Source organism: Fusarium solani (assembly GCF_023522795.1).
Source record: "Fusarium solani strain SB1 chromosome Unknown bctg00000003_1, whole genome shotgun sequence".
Taxonomy (NCBI): Eukaryota; Fungi; Ascomycota; class Sordariomycetes; order Hypocreales; family Nectriaceae; genus Fusarium; species Fusarium solani.
In genome coordinates, this window is record NW_027072154.1 from 4,391,396 (window position 1) to 4,409,856 (window position 18,461).

Here is an 18,461-nt window from a genome sequence, read left to right on the forward strand (position 1 = left end):
TTGGCTTGGCACCGCAAGGATCGGCACTTCCGCGACTGCAAGCACGCCCTTTTGCTCAACCAAAGTCCCTCGTGATTGGCTTATCCCCTATCACAGCTACTGCGGAGTCCGCTGGCACCAGTTGCCCGGCTTGTGTGACACGGCATGGCTGTGATTATCGATGCGCCTTGCGAGGTAGATATTGTTTTGGCCGATTGAGCCGCTATCTAAATGCCTTGCAGCAGCTGCGCGAAAGGTCATGTTTGAAGCATATTGTGTTCTTGTGATTTACGCCTATTCTCGAATATACGTGCAATTCATTATATAAAGTTACACTTGCTGCCATTCGTTTGGCATCTCCAGAGTCACATCGTCAACTTCAAACATGGCTGCTCCTCCACCTTATTCGCCTCCGGCGTCTATTTCTAGACATCGCACGGGATCTGACGACGTCCATTCCCTTGCCAATGCATTGCTTCGTACCTCTGTCTCCTCAGACAGTGCCACTTCGACATCTACCACATCTACTATCCTACCTCCCTATCCAACCTCAAGGGAGCGCTCCCTCGCATCGAGTTCTTCCCCCCTCGTCCAGTCGTAGCGATGATTATACAAACGGGTCTTCTTTGCCTGGCCATCTGCACAGGCTGAGGTCTCCGGGCTCGGCCAGTACCTCGGGGACCACCTCAGGGACCCGGGAGCGACTCCGGCAGATGGAGATGGAGCGAGATGAACTTCGGCGCGCCATGGATGGCGAACGCGCCCAGGCTGCCGAGATGCGTCGTCTGGCTGAGCAAGAACGTGCCATCTCTGAGCGTCTCAGGATGGAGGCTGCTCTATCTGGTCCATCTGCCGCCGATGCTAGGCGTCGTGTCCAAGAGCTCAAGCGTGAGGCACTTGCAGCGCGCTCCGAGAAACCCAAGCGATCCAACGATGGCATGTTCAAGAAGGCCTACGCGACCGATCTTCTCTTCCTCATGGACACAACGGGCTCCATGTACAGCTACATCAAGGCTGCCAGAGATCAGGTCAAGAGGATCATGGACGACATTACAAAGGCCTTCTTCAACGAGGCCGAAGTGCGCATCGCCGTCGTGGGGTACAAAGACCACGCCGATAAGCCCAACATCCAGTTCCTAGACTTTACAACATCCATTGACGACGTGAGGTCGTTCATCGACAAGTTCACAGCCTCGGGCGGAGGCGACGCCCCTGAGGATGTTCTCGGAGGCATTGACCAGGCCATCAACGCAACATGGAAGAACCAGACGCGATGCATCATCCACATCGCCGATGCTCCAGCCCACGGTCGCATCTTCCACGACTTTTCCGACTCGGCGGATGACTACCCCGAGCCTGGGAGTGAACCACATCATCTCACTTATCAGCCCTTATTCAAGAAGATGATTGACATGAACATCAACTATGCTCTACTGCGCATCAAGAATGCCACGGACCGCATGGCGCTCACTTTCATGAAGGAGTACGCCGCCATTTCGTCCGACTGCAAGCTCCTCATGAGCAACCAGTACTACGACGAAGGCCTCAAGGCAACCCTCGCTCTCCGTGGTGCCAGCAGCTCCAAGGGCACCGCCAAGGGCGATCTAGTCTTTGAAGAAGCCGAGCTAGGCACCTCTTACAGCGCGCTGCGACATCTAGTCGTCAGAAGTGTCACCACTTCGGCCTCTCGCACAGCAGTGCGCTTGTCAACGTCGAGTTCTCGAACTGGCGGCAAAGGAGGAACCAAGAACCCCGTGACCACCCAACTCCAAGCCATTGAAGAAGATGAAGACAAGATTGAAGAAGCCGGTGAAATGTCACTGGAAAAGGTGCCCCCGCAGTGGGATACTCCTGGCTGGCTCAACGAAAAGCTCGTCCTCGAGGGTTTCTCCCCTGATACTGTGGTACACGGCGCAGACACACTCAACGCCATGATGGCGCATGATGATAACATCAGGCTGAGCATCATGGAGCTCACCATCAACAAGCGGTCAAGGCCATTTTCCCAAGGTGCCCTTCGTCTGACGGCATACGCTCGCACGGCTGCCTCGACGAACCGCTACGTTGTCAAGTCGTTCAAGCGCGATGGCAAGCGTCTTGCGCATTTGGCAGAAGACATGAGATGCCAAGCTCTCTGCAAGGCTTTTGCTCTTGAGTTCAACGCCTTGGTTGGTGATAAGCACGCAATCGATTTCATCGTCACGACGTGCCTCAGGGGCAAGACAACCACTTCAGGCACCGACTGCATGTCCCTCGAGCCATACATCGAGGGCGAGTACGTCAAGTACAACAATAACTGCAGCTACGTCAATGATGACAACCCTAAGGATGAGTTTAACCAGGCTGCCCAGGCCTTTTCGCACTTTACCTTTGAGCGGTCCTGGGGCAGCTTCCTGGTATGCGATCTACAGGGCGTAGGCCACATCCTCACAGATCCAGCCATCCACACGCTCGACCCAGAGCGATTCAAGCTGGCCGACACAAACCTCGGCAAAGACGGCTTCAAGTTCTTCTTCGCCACACACGCGTGCAACGAAATCTGCGAGAAGCTGGAGCTCAAGAGCACAGCAGCAGGTATCGCAAGCAACAACTGCGAGTTCAGAGAGTTGTGGCCCAGCATCGACAACACCGTGTGCTGCTCCAACAAACTCTGCGGCAAGATCGTGCGCGTCTCCAGTGCAAAGAAGTCGGAAGAGTACCCCGGCTGCCACTGGTGCGACGTCTGCTGGCCACAGTTGAGCTCGTCCAAGGTCAAGTGGATGTGCGTAGCTCCAGGACCTCACCACGAATTCGACGTCTCCAAGTTCTACTATGAGTCTCAGGGACAAATTCCGCCTCGGAAATGCCCCGATCATCGTGAGCGAGACACGACCGTTTCCAGGACAGCTGTCATGGGTGGAAGCTTCTTTTCTAGGCTGAAGGGTGCCAATAAGCAAAAGAACATCTCTGGGAAGGCTTGGTAAGGGGTTTGTTGGGTTACTTGTGTTGCTGTTCTTTTTGTCCGGGCGTTCATCTTTTCAGTGTCTTTGTCCGAATATCCAGTGGCCATTCTAGGCTTGAGCTCGAGGGATCTGAATAGCGACCTACGCAAGGGCGCTCTAAATGTCCATGATTTAGCAAGATAAACGCCGAATTTGTCTTGGATATGCACTTACTGACGTCTCAATGCTTATTTCCGTTGTTAATACTACAGAAGGGCCCTCGTTCTGTTCATGCTGTGTCCGACGAAGGGATAAAAAGGTGCAATACACCACGTCGCTCGTCCTCTCAACAACAGCATCAACATGTGTCCAGTCGACACGTACTGTGCCCTCTGCGGCGTTCTCATCAGCCATCAAGGCTTTGAGTTTGAATCTGATGGGTACGACCAGGCACGACTTGCAGAGAACGGCACCAGCTGGATTAGTGACGTGTGGCTCATCTGCCCAGATCCCACCTCTCTCAGGCAAGGTTTGCACGCCTTCGTGAGAGCAAATATACTAACGATCGGTCAGGGCTTCCCTCGTCGGGCCCGCGTCTCTTATTCTTTGGGACTTCAATGAATTCGGCTTCAGCGCAGAAGAGCCTGGTGAAGAAGGGGAGCACTACCAAAATCTACGGGCGTAAGCCAATCACCCCATTGTTTCCTCTGGAGAAGCATACTCACGCTCTAAAGATACACTTGGACAATCGGGCGCAATCTTGCAATCCCTCTTCACACTGCCTGCTACGAGATCCTCGGCAAACTGGCTGCTCCAGAAGCCATCGACGTCGAAGTCTTGCTCGAGGTGTTGAAGAGTCATTCTCCTGAAAATTCCGCTGTCATGCTTGATCTTGACTATGGAGTTGCTAGCGCCTTTCAGAAAGAAGAATGGGTACGCCGTCACGGGTTTGAATACCTGGTCACTTCGCCGACAGAAATCCCTGATATTGAAAGCCTCACAAGCTCCATCCTTCAAAATTCGCGGCTCAGAGAACACTCTCTCTCGAGCTATGAATGGACAAATTCGGCACGAGGTGGAATAATTCACTCTGTCCCACAGGAAGTCCTCGCGGAGGTAGCGTCACATCTCGATGCAGCAAGTCTTTGCAGTTTCCGCCTCGTGTCAAAGAAGTTCGCAGCGGCGACATTGGCCAACTGATTCTAGAGAGCGAGGGTGAGCCATGACACGCCTTGGGTGGATGAGTTCCTTCACAGCTCGAATATGCAACGCGACAGCGTGGATTGGAAAAAAACTATGCCAGACGCTTCAAAAGATCGTCGTGGAAAAACCAACCTCACCATACATCCCCGGTATTCGCAACCGATGCCGCATCTGGGATTTGTGTTCTAGTCTCATGGATGAGTATTACCCTCTTAAGAAACGACAAGATACGGAGTCCACCAAACCGCCTCACATCCTCGTCGGCGCTTACTGCTGCCCCATCCGGCGTCTAAGGTATCCCGTCGACAAATGTACAATTACGAAAAATGCCGGTCTTATTAGGGACTATGAAGATCTTTCTGTTGCTCAACCCATCGTATCGACCTACTGGACGGCCAGCGGCGAGCTGGCAGGTATCGGCACGAGATAGTAGAAGGATGGTGCACCCACAACTCTCGGATCCAATGATCTGTTCGACCTCTGTCAGGAGTTCCAGATTCCAAAAGACGATTGGACCGTCAGATTGATCGTCACCATTCGAGATACCTCAACCAGCGGAGTTTTGACTGAGACACAACGCAAAGTTGTCGGGCTCGGGTTCATCTTCTCCAAAGGAGACCCGGCTCAATTTGGTCAAGCCCAAGGCTACCAACGTGTCCTGGCCGCCTCTGAAGGCTGCTTTGCCGTAGGTTTCCGAGCACCTTGGTCATGAGGGAAGCCGTTGGCAAAACTGGCTATCTTTCAACAGAAAACAAGAAATGCACCTCTGGGGAGCGAGACCCGACTTACTACCGAGGTGCCCTCGTCCTTTTTTGTCATGGGACGTTTCCTGTGGAAGAATGAGCTACCACCGGACCATCTTCACCTTACGTATGCGTGTGTCGAAGGGGAGGAATGCGATAGATGGTTGATAGAACCTCTCATCTTTGGTACAACGGATGACGAGCTCTCGAATATCATATCCATCGCGGCAGACGTCCAATTAGGTGGCTTCGAAATCATCTACAGAGACGGAACTCGTCGTAGCATTGGTCCTAGACGACATGCTATGAAGCGCCTCTCAATCGACGGCCCCGGCGGAGAAGAATCACACATCTCTACACGGCCCTGGGACCCAGGCCAACCTGGAAGCCAACCTGGAAGCCAACCTGGAAGCCAACCGGGCTACGATTCCTCACCAACCGGGGGCGTCAGTTGGTTATTGGGTGATACGGCCCAGTAACCAAAAGGGCTCCGCTACCGGAAAATCGCCAGTGGCGTCGGTGCTGTGCAGGGCATGGTCTTGCGGGGATCTTTGGCCACTGGTCTGAAGCAAGTCAAGACCTGGATTTGGTCGGCAGTTTCTGCGCCCCTTTGCCCGGGGTTCAAGAGCATGAAGTGTCTGCACGATCTCGTAGATTCTATTGGGACCCAGCTCCTCCGCAGAGACGGTTCCGGGAGGCCAGCATGGCATACGGATATGGAGTCAAGTACATTGACGAGAGTAGTATCCTCTGGACCTTCCCGGACAAGGCGACCACTATCTCCTGGCTAGACTGCGAGAGCCTTCTGAACTCCATCCGAGCCACCTTTCGCCAGGACACCAAAGCTTCACAATTTCCTCTAGTATCGCTATCGCTCACATTTGCGGATTCACACGTTTCCACAGTCGGGTCCTCGGAGTTTCACCCAGCCGACAACACCGAGCAAGACGGAGGGACGCGTTACACGCACGATACCTGGGAGATGCAAGGATCACGGCTCAAGACCTTGCGTCTGTGGACAGATGAGTGGCAGACTCTAACAGGGCTACAGTTCTTGGCGGAGAACGGGGCTCAAAGTCCAAGATGGGGAGATTGCGAGACGGAAGGTCCTGTCGAGCTGGATCTGCAAAGCAGCAATGGGGGATGGGCCAAAGGACTGAAGGTGTTTATTGACCCAGATGACTGTGTGGTTGTGAGGGTTCAGTTGATAGAGATCGAGAATCCATGCCGGCGCTCGATAGGCTCAATTCAGTAAATCGCGCCGTAGTCTCTATCACGTGACTCTCAGTCTGGTCGTCATATCACGTGCGCAGTCCTCGGGTCGGGGGTAATTTCAACAGTCGGTTGCTGATAAAGCAGCGGCTGCGATGGCACAAAGTGCACAGCATCACTAATGACCCCCTTTCTCCGCAAGTATAAGTAAGCGTTTTGCTTCATCATTCTGTGAGCGTTGCCCTTCTCCTATCCCATATTGGAGCCTAGCCATGAGTGCAAAGCCGGGAGCATGCCACAACTGTAGGCGCAGCCGCTTGAAATGTGACCGATCCCTTCCGCACTGCCTGAAATGCACCAGAAGGGGTCAAAGTTGTCTAGGCTACGGCATTCTGTTGCGGTGGGAGAAAGGTATGGCGAGTCGTGGGAAATTGGCTGGCGTTACATCCGACAACATAAACAAGATCCAGAAGGGGGATACGACCTCGACTTTACAAGCGCCATGGCCTTCTATCGTGTCTACAAGGCAGCCCCCATTCGCAAGTTCTAAACCGAGCTCTCCTCGTTCGTTACCTCGTTCGTTAATAGATCCGCTTGCTCAAGATCTAGACAGTCGATCGAGGAGATATCTGGACTATTGTAGGCTACCTTTGTCCGCTTGACTGCTCTTCATGCTAATATTCTTTGGTGAAAGTTGCAAGTGATGTTTGCAGGGACCTCGTTCTCTATGACATCCCCAAACATAATCCATTCCACGAGCTGATTCCGATGGCGTACCAGCAGCCCATGTTGCTGCAGGCAATCATCGCCAGTTCAGCTTTGCGCATGTCAAACGCTTGTCAACGGTCATCAAGTTCTTCGAGCATCTTTACAACGATAGCCTCAACTCAGAGCAGCACAAGCTTAGTGAGCTCTCTATCGATCGGTCCATATATGGCATCTCGCCCGGAGACTTTCCATGACGCACTCAGGGCCAAGCAGCAGGCCCTTTGTCTGCTGAAGTCTGCTCTCGAAGACATGGCGTCAGCGGATGTTGATGTGATTCTCGCGGTGGTACTCCTCCTCATTGGGTTCGAGCTCATTGACTCTGGGCGAGGCAGCTGGATATTTCACATCAATGGTGCGAGAATGATCATTGAGAAGTTGATCGTATCGGGGACGGAGACTGCTATGAGCCCGCTTCGCAGCTGGTTGGTGTCAAATTGCTTGGTGTAAGTCGTTCTGTCCAGTAATTGATGGCTCCTGACTTGATATGCACTAGGTATGATCTTCTTGGGTCATCATTCGCAAATTCTTATCTACCGCACAGTGGTGGGCTATCGACAACTACCATGTCACTGCTTCAAGATGCAGAAGGCAACCATTGCTCGTCATTTCCGGCAGCCCTCCTTCCTTTGATACAGGCAGGGGCTCAACTATTAAAGATGAACGACGTTTCCACGTTTCCGGATACCTTGATCAATTCAGGACAGCACGATGCGCTTCATCTCTTACACGCTGCGAAGTCATTCGACCCAGCTGTCTGGGCCATCAATTTACAGCCACGCTCACCGGTTGACGATCTCCTCCATCGGACTATCATTGCCTCTGCACACAGAGCAGCTGTATGTGTCTATCTCTCGCGCATTATTCTTGCCCTATGGCCCAGCACAGTATTGCCAGATGATCTGGAAATCCTAGCAGCCGAAATCATGACCCACCTCTCAAATATGCACCCAGGAGATGCATTATTCACAGCAACAGCGTGGCCAGCTTTCATTGCTGGCCTGGAAACGGTTGACCTTACGAATCGTGCTTGGGTAGTGAGAAGATTCCAAGAGCTTTGGGAAATAGAGCCTTGGGGACTTACCAGAGAGGCTCTCGAAGCATTGAGGACAATATGGGATGGGAGGAAGAATAAGGATGACGTAACGAGCGGCAATGACCGACTCCACAAACAGGAAGAGAATTGGAATTGGATCGAGAAGCTAAAGAACATAGGCACCGACTGGTTGATTGCATGATTGTAAGGCGATCCCGGATGATCTATCATGGTGGTGGTAGAGATCCATTGCCCGCTGACCGGGACTCTATAGGTAACTACTAAAATCATGAGAGCAACCACCGGGTAATCACCAGTTAAAGACCACGTGGTCTAGCAACAATTCGTGAGCAGAAGTCTACATGTGGGATCATGCATCTCTCAGAGTACCACCCCTGTTGGCTGATTGCCTTCGCTGCTCAATCATTGCCTCTTCCAGGAGTTCAACCTTCTCATCCGCAGTCAAATCACTACTGGCCTTGGGTACCTTCCCCCAGATTGCCAGAATCAACAAACTCGCGGCTGCAGCACCCACTCCAAACCAAAACGTGTTCTTATAGCTCTTCCCCAATCCTGCCTCGTCTACCGTTGCTGATTGGATGATGTCGGTCAAAGCAAGGACGAAAGCTACACCTAGCTGCAGCACAGAATTAATAACACTCCCAGCCAGCCCCTGCTGCGCTGTAGGAAACGTCGTGGTCACGAAAACTGTCATCAAGATCGTGGACAGATCGATTCCCACGGTGCTGAAGATGACTGCAGGGAAGACCCATGCCCAATAACTTCCTCCAAGCGGAATCAGAGCTATGAGAAGCTGTGACCCTACTGCGCCCAGGCCGGAAATGATCAACAGCACACGTCCTGGAACCAGGTGCAAGATGAAGCCTTCGATGACGCTAAGAATGAGGCCTGCAAGACCGAGAGGCACATACCACGCTACCACCTGCAACGGACTGGCAGACATGATGTTCTGGAAATAGAGTGTGCCATATACAGAAAAGATGCCCCAGGTGCCGTAAAGCAGGAAGAGGGCCAAAAGGAGAGGGCTCATGCAAGGAGTCGTGAAGATCGAAGCTGGCAAGAGAGGCTGAGCAGAGACGCGTGTTTCGATGTAGCCTGCAGCAAGGAGTGACAAGACACCAAGTATGAGACAGACTGGAATATATAGCGTTCGCCAACCTTCAGGGGCGTGTGCTGATTGCAAGATGGAAAACACGACTAAGGTGAGACCACAGACGATCGTGATGGCGCCGGGGTAGTCCATTTTGGCTTTGCTTGGGGGTTGGTCCTTTGAATGAGGACGCGGAATGGACAAGACTGAAGTTAACAGCGTAATTGCCGTGAGGATGGCGCCGATCCAGAAGTAAAAACCCCAGCGCTTGAATTGACCTACGATCCCTGCCATGAGAATGCCACCGAAAAAACCAAATACCGCTGAAGTGCCGTATACTGCAAAGACGAGATTCTTTCGTGGCCCGGGGCGATACAACGACCCCATGAGCATGACTCCGGTAGGTAAGAATGCCGCAGCTCCCAGCCCTTGCAGAGCCCGGCAGAAGTCGAGCATCAGCGGGTTGATGCTGAACCCGGCTATTATACTCCAGGCGAGAAGCCAGGCAAGACCCCACATGAAGACGGGATATCCTCCCCACATATCGCCCAGGCGGCCAAAGACGAGCAAGGTGCTGGCGATGACGAGGGAGAAGGCGGTCGCTGGCCACACACTGGCTGCCTGCGGGATGTCGAGCTCTCTGATCAATGTTGGGAGGATGACGGTGAAGCCTGAGACGAAGTATTCTGTCAAGAATTGAGACATGGAGATGCTGAAGACGAAGATTATCTCGCTCCAGCGGGTTGTAAAGATCGGAGGGCGCTCGCGGCCGAGACGCTCGATTCGTGCTTGGAGGGACTCGTCAACTGCGGGTATGGATTCGGCAACGTCATCGAGATCCGGTGAAGGGTTGTCGTTTGGTAAAGGATTAACAACTTGAGCTAGAGCCCTGGGGCTACATTCTCTCGACGGGATAGTCGATGTTGCTGAGGCGTTGCTGGGAGCCCGCTGAGGCGGTAATGAAGGTAACGATGGGTGTGTCATTGTTTGTCAAATATCGGCCCCTGAATATGCAGAGATATGTAACGAGCAGTGGCCGGGCTATGAAAAGACCAGGGCAACAGATCTTGTACAATTTTTTTCTAGCAAAATTATCACTACATTTGTAATCAGAACATCTAAAGATTTGAACTTTCGGACAATCGAGGTTAGATGGTAGCCTGAGTCCACCGCGTACAGCTCTCGAGGGTTGGAAATGCTATCCAGATACTAACGTATACTTGCCTGTACTTATTCCGCGCAGCCGTCTCGCCGGGTGGCTTTGTATCTATCTTTTCTTACCATTAATCGTCAAGTTCCCTACTAACAACCGAGCAAATCATAACCCGTTGGAAATCCCTAGCGGCCTATCGGCTATCCTCATTGTAAATTAATGAAGTTGAAAACCACTTATTACAATTCCAACCCCTGAGATTTGTAAAGCTTGCCAGACGCGGCGTCAGTAGATACAGCGCTTATGCATGACATGCGTCTTGGCTGCCTATGCGGGGTTAGTTACCACCGATCTGCCAGCATCCTGATTGGTTTGAGATATCCGCGATGCTAATTATCGACTTGGGTTGAGAGAAGCATTTGTCAATCCGGAGTAGAAATTCAGGATTATTCAGCAGTCTAGTACTGGATGTATTTCTCGCAATCCCGGACTGGTGTCTATATCTTATGAACTGCGATCTTGTCAGTAGCTTGACTCTTTGCATCATTCTGTATTACATGTCTCTCCCAAACAAGTCTTTTCTACTTCTACACATCTCACAATGTCACCAGTGATACATTGTGTCCGCCATGGACAGGGCTTTCACAACGTTGGTGCCGGATGCTACACTCTTCCTGATCCTCGCCTGACTACCCTGGGTGAAGAGCAGAACATGGCTTTGCGCAAGACGACCTTCTCAGATCAGTCAAAGATATCTCTTGTCCTTGCTTCTCCGCTTTGCCGAACACTCCAATCTGCCTATCTAGTGTTTCAACCAGCCCTCACGGCCAGCAGCAAGTGTCACCCTGAGATCATCGCCATCCCTGACGCTCAAGAAACCTCGGATGACCCGTGCGACGTTGGAACTGATCCATCAATCCTCCGCAGAGTGGTAGCCGAGAGCAAGTGGCCCGTCGACCTCTCTCTAGTCAAGGACGGCTGGAACGTGAAAGCTTTAGGGACTCGCTACAGCCCAGAAAGCAACGCCATAGCAGCCCGCGCCCGCGACGCCCGTATCTTTATCCGACAGAAGATCCGACAACTGATCGAGCAAGGCGATACAGATCCTCAAGTTGCGCTCGTAACGCACGGCGGTTTCCTGCACTACTTCACCGATGATTGGGAGGACTCATGGCTGAACCCTGGGACGGGATGGCGGAACTGCGAGACCCGGTCCTACGTATTCGAGCAGCACGTGATGAATGATACAGATATGGAGGCTAGGCTCACTGAGACGATGGAGAGTCGACTGAGGAGGGGAAAGGGCAATCCTATGCCGGCTGTGGAAGAGCAGGCGGTGCTATTTGAGCAGGCGATGGAGAATTGGGAAAACCAGGGGCTGCAAAGACCCGACAGAATAGGGCTGCATCTCGAAACGAGTGTCATTGCATGATTGAATGCTACATCATAGCGGTTGCGCTCTCCCTCTACGAGGACGGAGCGCTCGACCTTCAGGGTGGAGGATCAATCCACGACTTCAACGACATTGATCAATTTATCGACTTCAATCCACAAGACCAGTTATTGTGTAATCAATCCATCCACTGCAGGGTACGGCAGCCTTCAAGGCTTACTGTGTCAAAAATAAAGTGTTGCCGACGGCCACCACATGGTAGACTGAAGCAATAACCCGATAGCTGCGTCCCCACCCACCACTCGCAGTGGTTGTTGAATTAAGGGCGTGGCCTCGACGTAAAGCGCCAAAAGACGCCTTGACGCCCTCCTATAATACTTCAACGCCATCTCAGCGGATTTCAGATACACATCAAGCAAAACGATACCATGACGAATTCTTGCATTGTCCAACATCGTGCCAGTGGTCAAAAGACATGCCTGACCTGATTGACGTTGTGCGGCCACTTCAGAACCTTGCCTTGACCAATATATCCAGGCCACGGGCAGTTTCGATCGACTGGGAAATCGAGAATTCGCCCACCATGGTCATCGGAACCGATTCCAACAGTTTACCGTCATTCTTGTGCGGAACCCTATCCCTTAATGTAAACGAACCCCCGGTCGAGATTGGCGGCTTCAGTGCTGTGCTCAATGTCCACACAGTCCAGAAGAAGCCGGCCAAGAATCGCTGCGCGAAATGCAAGGACCAGTACTTTGAGATACACGACTGACATTGTCGGCATTTATAAGCCACGTCGATGAGCACAATACAAGACCATGGATATACCATTCCACTTCTAGAATACAGCTTAAGCAAACTAAAAGTCAACTAACAAACTACAAACGAGGAATCCTCGGTTGGACATGTGCCATTAGTTTAGAGTGGACAAGTGCACGATGTGCGAGTGAGTTGTATTAGAGAAAGCAAGAAATTTTAGACACCCGACATGTTTTGAACATGTCCGAAGAGATTGATAAAGAACTTGCCAAGGCTAAAGTGTAAACTCTAACTGTGTTGAAGATAAACGAGTAGCACTGATCTAGATTGCAACCCACCCGATGCCTCAGTGGCTCAAAAACAAACCCAAGACAGTAGTATGGACGATGAATCCAGACGAGGAAGAGAGGCAAACCTGTCTCCCATCTAGCCAAAGTATTTAAAGCGTATTACTCACCCGCTGGTTCTTCAGCACAGCTAGAAAAGATGAAGCTGGTGTTCGTCCGATCTCGGCGTTATCTCCGTCAAGTCCGAAATTCAGTGGCTTCGATTGCCCCACTTGGCCCGCGGCTAGATCCGCCGCTATTGGGTATCTTATCAGATGCCCCCGAGTCGGCGCCTTGCTGGGTGTCACAGGACCATGTCAGGCAATCACGCAGGCAGGCGGCAAAGAAGGCTGTGTGCCCTGCTGCCTCATCCTCCATCAGATGACACGCTTTCAGCCTTGAACCGCTTTGTCGGGTACATTCTCTCTTCCTACATCAAACAGCAGGGGTCCTTGTTCATCAGACAGACAAACACACTACACACCATGAGTTCATCGTCTGAAGCGACGCCCCTTTTAGGCGCCGCCGTGGGAGATACCTCGGCTTCGTCGAGTTTATTACCTCACCGACCCGAAAGCGACGGTAGCCGCACCCAAGACAAGAGGTTATCCGCCGGCGTCGCCCGCATGGCCATCGTCTCCAAGAACCTCACCACGGCTCATCGCGTCTGGCTCTTTGTCGGCATCTTCATCGTCGGGTACGCCTACGGTCTCGAGAGCCAGGTGCGCTCCGCGTACCAGCCCTACGCGACTTCGAGCTTTCATCTGCACTCGTACCTCAGCACCATCAACGTCTTGAGGAGTGTCATTGCTGTGGCGGTTCAGCCGACCGCTGCAAAGGTCGCTGACGTGCTCGGTCGCTTTGAGGTTATTGCGATTTCTACCATTTTGTACACGGTCGGAATTGCCATCGAAGCGAGTGCGCAGTCTGTTGAGGTGTTTTGCACCGGGTCCATGATCTACCAGGCCGGATACACGTGCATCGTCCTCCTTATGGAAGTTCTCATCGCCGACTTTTCATCTATGCGAGCACGCGTCTTCTTCAGCTACCTTCCCGCTATTCCTTTTCTCATCAACACTTGGATTAGCGGAAATATTACCTCGGCGGTGCTGAGCGCGACATCCTGGCGCTGGGGTATTGGAATGTGGGCAATCATCTATCCCATCGCTTCACTCCCCCTGCTGTCTTGTCTCTACTTTCTCGAGCGTCGCACCTGGGAAACTGAAGACGGCAAAGAGAGCGAGGAGACTGCACAGTTGATTTCGCTGCGAACCACTGAGGGCCGATCTAATCTCTTCGACCAGCTCGACGTCGTCGGCCTCCTCACTCTCGTCTCTGCCTTTTCCCTCATTCTGGCCCCCTTGACTGTCGCCGGAGGAACAGTGAGCCACTGGCGCAGCTGGTACATCATTCTCCCTCTTACCCTCGGTTTTTGCTCCATCGTGGCTTTCGTCTTTTGGGAACAGCGAGGCGCAAGGCATCCCCTTATCCCCTTTCATCTCCTTCGCGACAGAGGCGTCTGGTCCGCCTTGGCCGTCAGGAGTTTGCTCAACTTTGCATGGTATACCCAGGGCAACTATCTCTACACGGTTCTCATCGTTGCATTTGATTTTTCGGTCGAGAATGCGACCCGCATCTTGTCATTCTTCTCATTCTTTGGCGTCATCACTGGAGTTCTTGCCGGTCTCGTCATTTTCAAGATTCGCCGTCTCAAGTTCATCATTGTGGCAGGAACTTGTCTCTTCATGGTTGCATTTGGCGTTCTCATTGCATATCCCGGAGACCCTTCCAAGTCTTCCCAGTACGGAATCATCGCGGCCCAGGTTCTTCTCGGAGTGGCTGGAGGGTTCTTTGCCTATCCAACTCAAGCATCGATTCAGGCGTCTGCATCTCGCGAGCATGTGGCCATTCTCACAGGTCTTTATCTTTCCTTTTACAACGTCGGCAGCGCCTTTGGAACTTGTCTCTCCGGCGCCATCTGGACTCAAACTCTATACGGAACTCTAAAGTCAAACCTAGACTTTCAACCAAACAAGACGCTGGCAGAGGCCATCTACAACTCGCCATTCTCTATTGTTCCTGACTACCCAGTCGGTACAGAGATTCGAACGGCAATCATCGACAGTTACAGCTCGGTTCAGAAACTCCTTTGCATTGCTGGAATGTGCGTCTGTATCCCCATGGTTGGATTTGCATTGGCTCTTAGAAACCCTCATCTGTCGGAGCGCGAAGTTCAGATTGAAGATGACTCCGAGGAGGCTTAGGCATTGGAATGAGGCTTGTTGACTTGGATTTATTCATCATTGAAGCATCGTCAGAATACCTGGATCCAGCATTGTAGCTGGCAGTACGCATCACAAGCAGGATAGAATGCATTATAGACTAACATTTAACTTAGATAGTATTTGCTGCATTATCAACACGGCAACATAGCTTGCATTTAAACATCATGTTCTACACCCAGTAAATCAATTATAGTCGAGCCCTGTTCTCTTCCCATCTTGCCTTCAACCGTCCAAGCATCATCCCAACATACTTGACATCAGTAACATCTGGAACACTCCTCAGCGTCTCGCTATCCTCCCTCGACTTTTCAGTCAGATAATCCAGCCTCCCCTTCTCAGCAGAAGAGGCAGCCTTGGGACCGTACTTGCCCTCGAACCAATCCAGCAGCTTGATCGGCGGGTTCTTCGAGGGGTCTCGGTCAGAGTTTCTCAGTCTGTCCATCCACTCACTCGTGGGGAGGGTTTCGAATTTGAGGCCTGCGCTGGACATGGAGGGGAGCATGTCTCGGGACCAGTGGAAGCGTTTGGGGTTTATGACGTGGTAGACTAGGTCCGCGTCAAGACTTCGATCAGCGGGTGTGTTGGCGCCGAGGTTGGCTAGGTCGAGAATGGCACTGGCAGCGAGGTTGACAGGAAGCCAAGTCATTTCCTAGAAGAATGTTAGTAACAGTGTATATAATATTTCAATCATGAACTCACCTCGTTCAGAGCGGGAAGAGCACCCAGGGTCTCGGCCGTCTGAATCATCAAAGGAATACCCTCGGTGATATTCCACTCTCCAACGTTTGTGTCACCAACCAACTGTCCAATACGAAGCACTCTCGCCGGCGCACCAGCATCCTTCATAGCGTTTCGTGTGATATGCTCTGCAACGTACTTTGAGCGAGCGTATCCAGTGTGCTGGGCATGTGCAGGTGATGGGACATAAGACTCGAGGACGGAACCAGGTCGAGGCGTGCCTCCTGCTGATGACACCGAGGAGCAGAAGAAGAAACGAGCAGGTCGAGGGGTCTGGACTGAAAGAGTGAGTTGGATCAGGTTGTGCACAGCCTTGATATGCTGATCCTCAAAACTTGAGACGGAAATATTGAAGTTGACAGCCCAGGCGCTGTGGATGACTGTCGTCAACTTGATGCCGAGCTCTTGAATTCTGGACTCTCCAAGACCAAGATCTTGCTTGCTCAGATCGCAAGGAAGGGCGACGACCTTGCTCCTCTGCTCTTGGGTCAAAGTCAGCCCACGAGTCTTAAGGGAGCTGTCGACTCTGTCTGAAGCCGCGGCCTCGTCAGCTGCTCGAACCATGGCCCACACGGCTCCGACATTGGGTTGTGCAGTCAGTTGAGCGAGGGCATGAGCTCCCAAGGCTCCTGTGACACCAGTAAGAAGCTAAAATACTAGTCAGCCCTGTGAAATGTGAATCGAAAAGAATAGATACTCACCACAAGCTCCTTTTCGGGCTGTGGAACAGATCCTGCAACATGAGGCTCGAACGAAGAATACTTGGCAACCAAGTTCTTCATAACCTGCAGTTGATCCTCAACCTCACTATCCTCACCCGTCCTCAACTTCTCCAGATGACGAGCGAGAAGCTTCACATTGCCCGTCTCATAGAGAACATTCTGCCCCAGCTGAGACTGTCTTCCACCGAGATCAATCTCTCTCTTGATCAGACTCCACATCTGGATGCACTGCAGACTGTCAACTCCAGAGGCAAAGAAATCTTCCTCTGGAGACGAAAGTCTTGCGCCGCACTTGTCGTTGAGTTGACGGATGAGATACGCCTCCAGCTCTTCGCCCTCGAGCTGCAGAGCCCCTTGTTGATCGCCTTGTCCTTCGTATGCGGCATACGCAGCCTCAATCTCCTTTTCAAATTGGCGATACACGGGAACACGGATAAAAGTTCCCTTATCTGTCCTTGGATATGCCGTATCCGCTTGAACGATGATCACCAACTCCTTAGGAACTCGGGAGAACGACTCTGCTCGAGAATTGGCGTCTTCTACCGCAGGCCAGATGCGTTTGAGGAACTCTTCGTCAGACATTTCAGCAGCCCTGTCAGCCTTGACGATCAAAACTCCAGGATAACTTCGCCCCTCGCCATAGACAATGGCCTCTTTGACAATTTCTTCCTGTCGGATACGGCCTTCGATGGGTAGAGGGAGAACCTTTTCGCCGTTGATAAGAGTGAAGCGATCGTCGAGACGGCAGGCGTACTTCCAGAGCTTAGGTCGTGTTGGATGTCGTGTGAAGAGATCTCGTGTACGGAATGAATTAGGCGGGTCGTCAGAGTTAATGGTGCTCTTCGATGGTAGACCGTCCAGTGCAACGCATTCGTAAAGGCCAGGGGCGACTTCGTCCATGAGGCAATAAGGCTCGGCCTGGGGTAGGAAACGAAGGTAACTCCACTCCTTGTCGCCTTCTGGGCGTGTCGAGTTCATGAGTCTACCGGTTTCAGTCCTGTCAAAGAGTTAGTATATCCATAACCACTGGTTCTCTGTCACTCACGCTCCGTAGTTGCCAACCAGGTAGACTCCATTGTCCACCAGTCGATCTCCAAGATCATCCGGACAACCACTTCCAGCATACAGAACCAGCTTAACACCAGCCAAAACCCGGATACCCTCCTCAGTCTCGGCAAGCAACTTGATGACATACGGAACCGAGTGAAGAATCTCGGGCTGAACCGTGTCAATCATCTGGATGATAGATTCCCTCGTCAAAGGCAGGTTGTAATTGCAAAAGTAGAGGGGTTTCCCAGAGTAGATGGACCGGAAAATCTCGTAGAAGCCGTGGCTGTGAAACATGGGCGAAGTGAGCAGACCTCGCATGTCCATGTTTGTAGAAAATGCCGCGATGCAGCTTCTGTTGGTCAGGTAGATGGGCTTGGGAAGACCGGTCGAGCCGGATGAGTGGATGATGACCGCCACCTTGCGAGACTCGGCATCTGGGTTGTAGTCGCGAGCAAATCTCGGTGCGTCATAGTTGCAGTAGTCTGAGTGTTGCAGCAGAGGAAGAATCTCTAGTGATCGGTTCTGTTGGACCTCCTTCAGGACTGGGTGAAAGTTGGGTGTAGTGAGAATGGTGTGGCAGTCAGCTAGCTCTAGCAACTGTGTAATTGCCGGGCAAGCAAGTCGAGTAGAGATCAAAAACGAAGAATATCCAAGACGGTTAAGAGCGATGATCTGGATGACAATGTGAATACCAGACTGAGCAAGCATGCCCACAACAGGAGCCTTCTCAAGAGTAGGATCCTACACCAGTAAGCTTCCATCACCATCAGAAATACACTTATACTCACCACAGACTTGAGACCCAACTTCTGAAGCTTTGCGACCGCAGCATCGGCGTATCTGTCAATCGCAATCGCGCTGTGCTCCTTGTAATCATCAACCCCCGCCTCAGGGAACCCAAGCAACGGAGCATCCTGCAGCTCCGAAGCCCTCCGCTTGATCATCTCGTCAAGCGTAAACATCTTGGCCTGGAGGTCAAAAGTCTGGACGGGCGGCGTCCTGGCCGCCTCGAAGCCGTTAACGTCGTGTCTGATGGTCATGATGTCTGACTGCCTTGTCGAAAAC

At 52.1% G+C, this 18,461-nt stretch overlaps 5 protein-coding genes across 5 annotated transcripts; 3 read left to right on the plus strand and 2 right to left on the minus strand.

Moving 5' to 3' along the window:
• Positions 1-725: 725 nt before the first annotated feature.
• MRS44_006990 (uncharacterized protein) lies at positions 726-8,061 on the plus strand (the record flags this gene model as incomplete). Its single annotated transcript, XM_065621949.1, has 10 exons — positions 726-2,938; positions 3,474-3,581; positions 3,635-4,016; positions 4,204-4,479; positions 4,537-4,788; positions 4,852-5,292; positions 5,358-6,038; positions 6,420-6,469; positions 6,772-7,269; positions 7,320-8,061. 10 exons carry the CDS (start codon positions 726-728, stop codon positions 8,059-8,061), a joined length of 5,643 nt encoding a protein of 1,880 aa, XP_065478021.1.
• Positions 8,062-8,229: 168 nt separating this feature from the next.
• MRS44_006991 (uncharacterized protein) lies at positions 8,230-9,954 on the minus strand (the record flags this gene model as incomplete). Its single annotated transcript, XM_065621950.1, has 1 exon — positions 8,230-9,954. The coding sequence occupies one exon, from the start codon at positions 9,952-9,954 to the stop codon at positions 8,230-8,232; it is 1,725 nt and encodes a 574-aa protein (XP_065478022.1).
• Positions 9,955-10,724: 770 nt separating this feature from the next.
• MRS44_006992 (uncharacterized protein) lies at positions 10,725-11,555 on the plus strand (the record flags this gene model as incomplete). The annotated part of the gene is made up of 1 exon (XM_046274451.2): positions 10,725-11,555. One exon carries the CDS (start codon positions 10,725-10,727, stop codon positions 11,553-11,555), a length of 831 nt encoding a protein of 276 aa, XP_046139368.2.
• A 1,531-nt stretch (positions 11,556-13,086) lies between these two features.
• On the plus strand, positions 13,087-14,865 carry MRS44_006993 (uncharacterized protein; the record flags this gene model as incomplete). Its single annotated transcript, XM_046272471.2, has 1 exon — positions 13,087-14,865. One exon carries the CDS (start codon positions 13,087-13,089, stop codon positions 14,863-14,865), a length of 1,779 nt encoding a protein of 592 aa, XP_046139367.2.
• A 208-nt stretch (positions 14,866-15,073) lies between these two features.
• Positions 15,074-18,436, minus strand: MRS44_006994 (uncharacterized protein; the record flags this gene model as incomplete). The annotated part of the gene is made up of 5 exons (XM_046272470.2): positions 15,074-15,535; positions 15,586-16,272; positions 16,326-17,343; positions 17,392-18,137; positions 18,185-18,436. 5 exons carry the CDS (start codon positions 18,434-18,436, stop codon positions 15,074-15,076), a joined length of 3,165 nt encoding a protein of 1,054 aa, XP_046139366.2.
• Between the last annotated feature and the right edge of the window lie 25 nt (positions 18,437-18,461).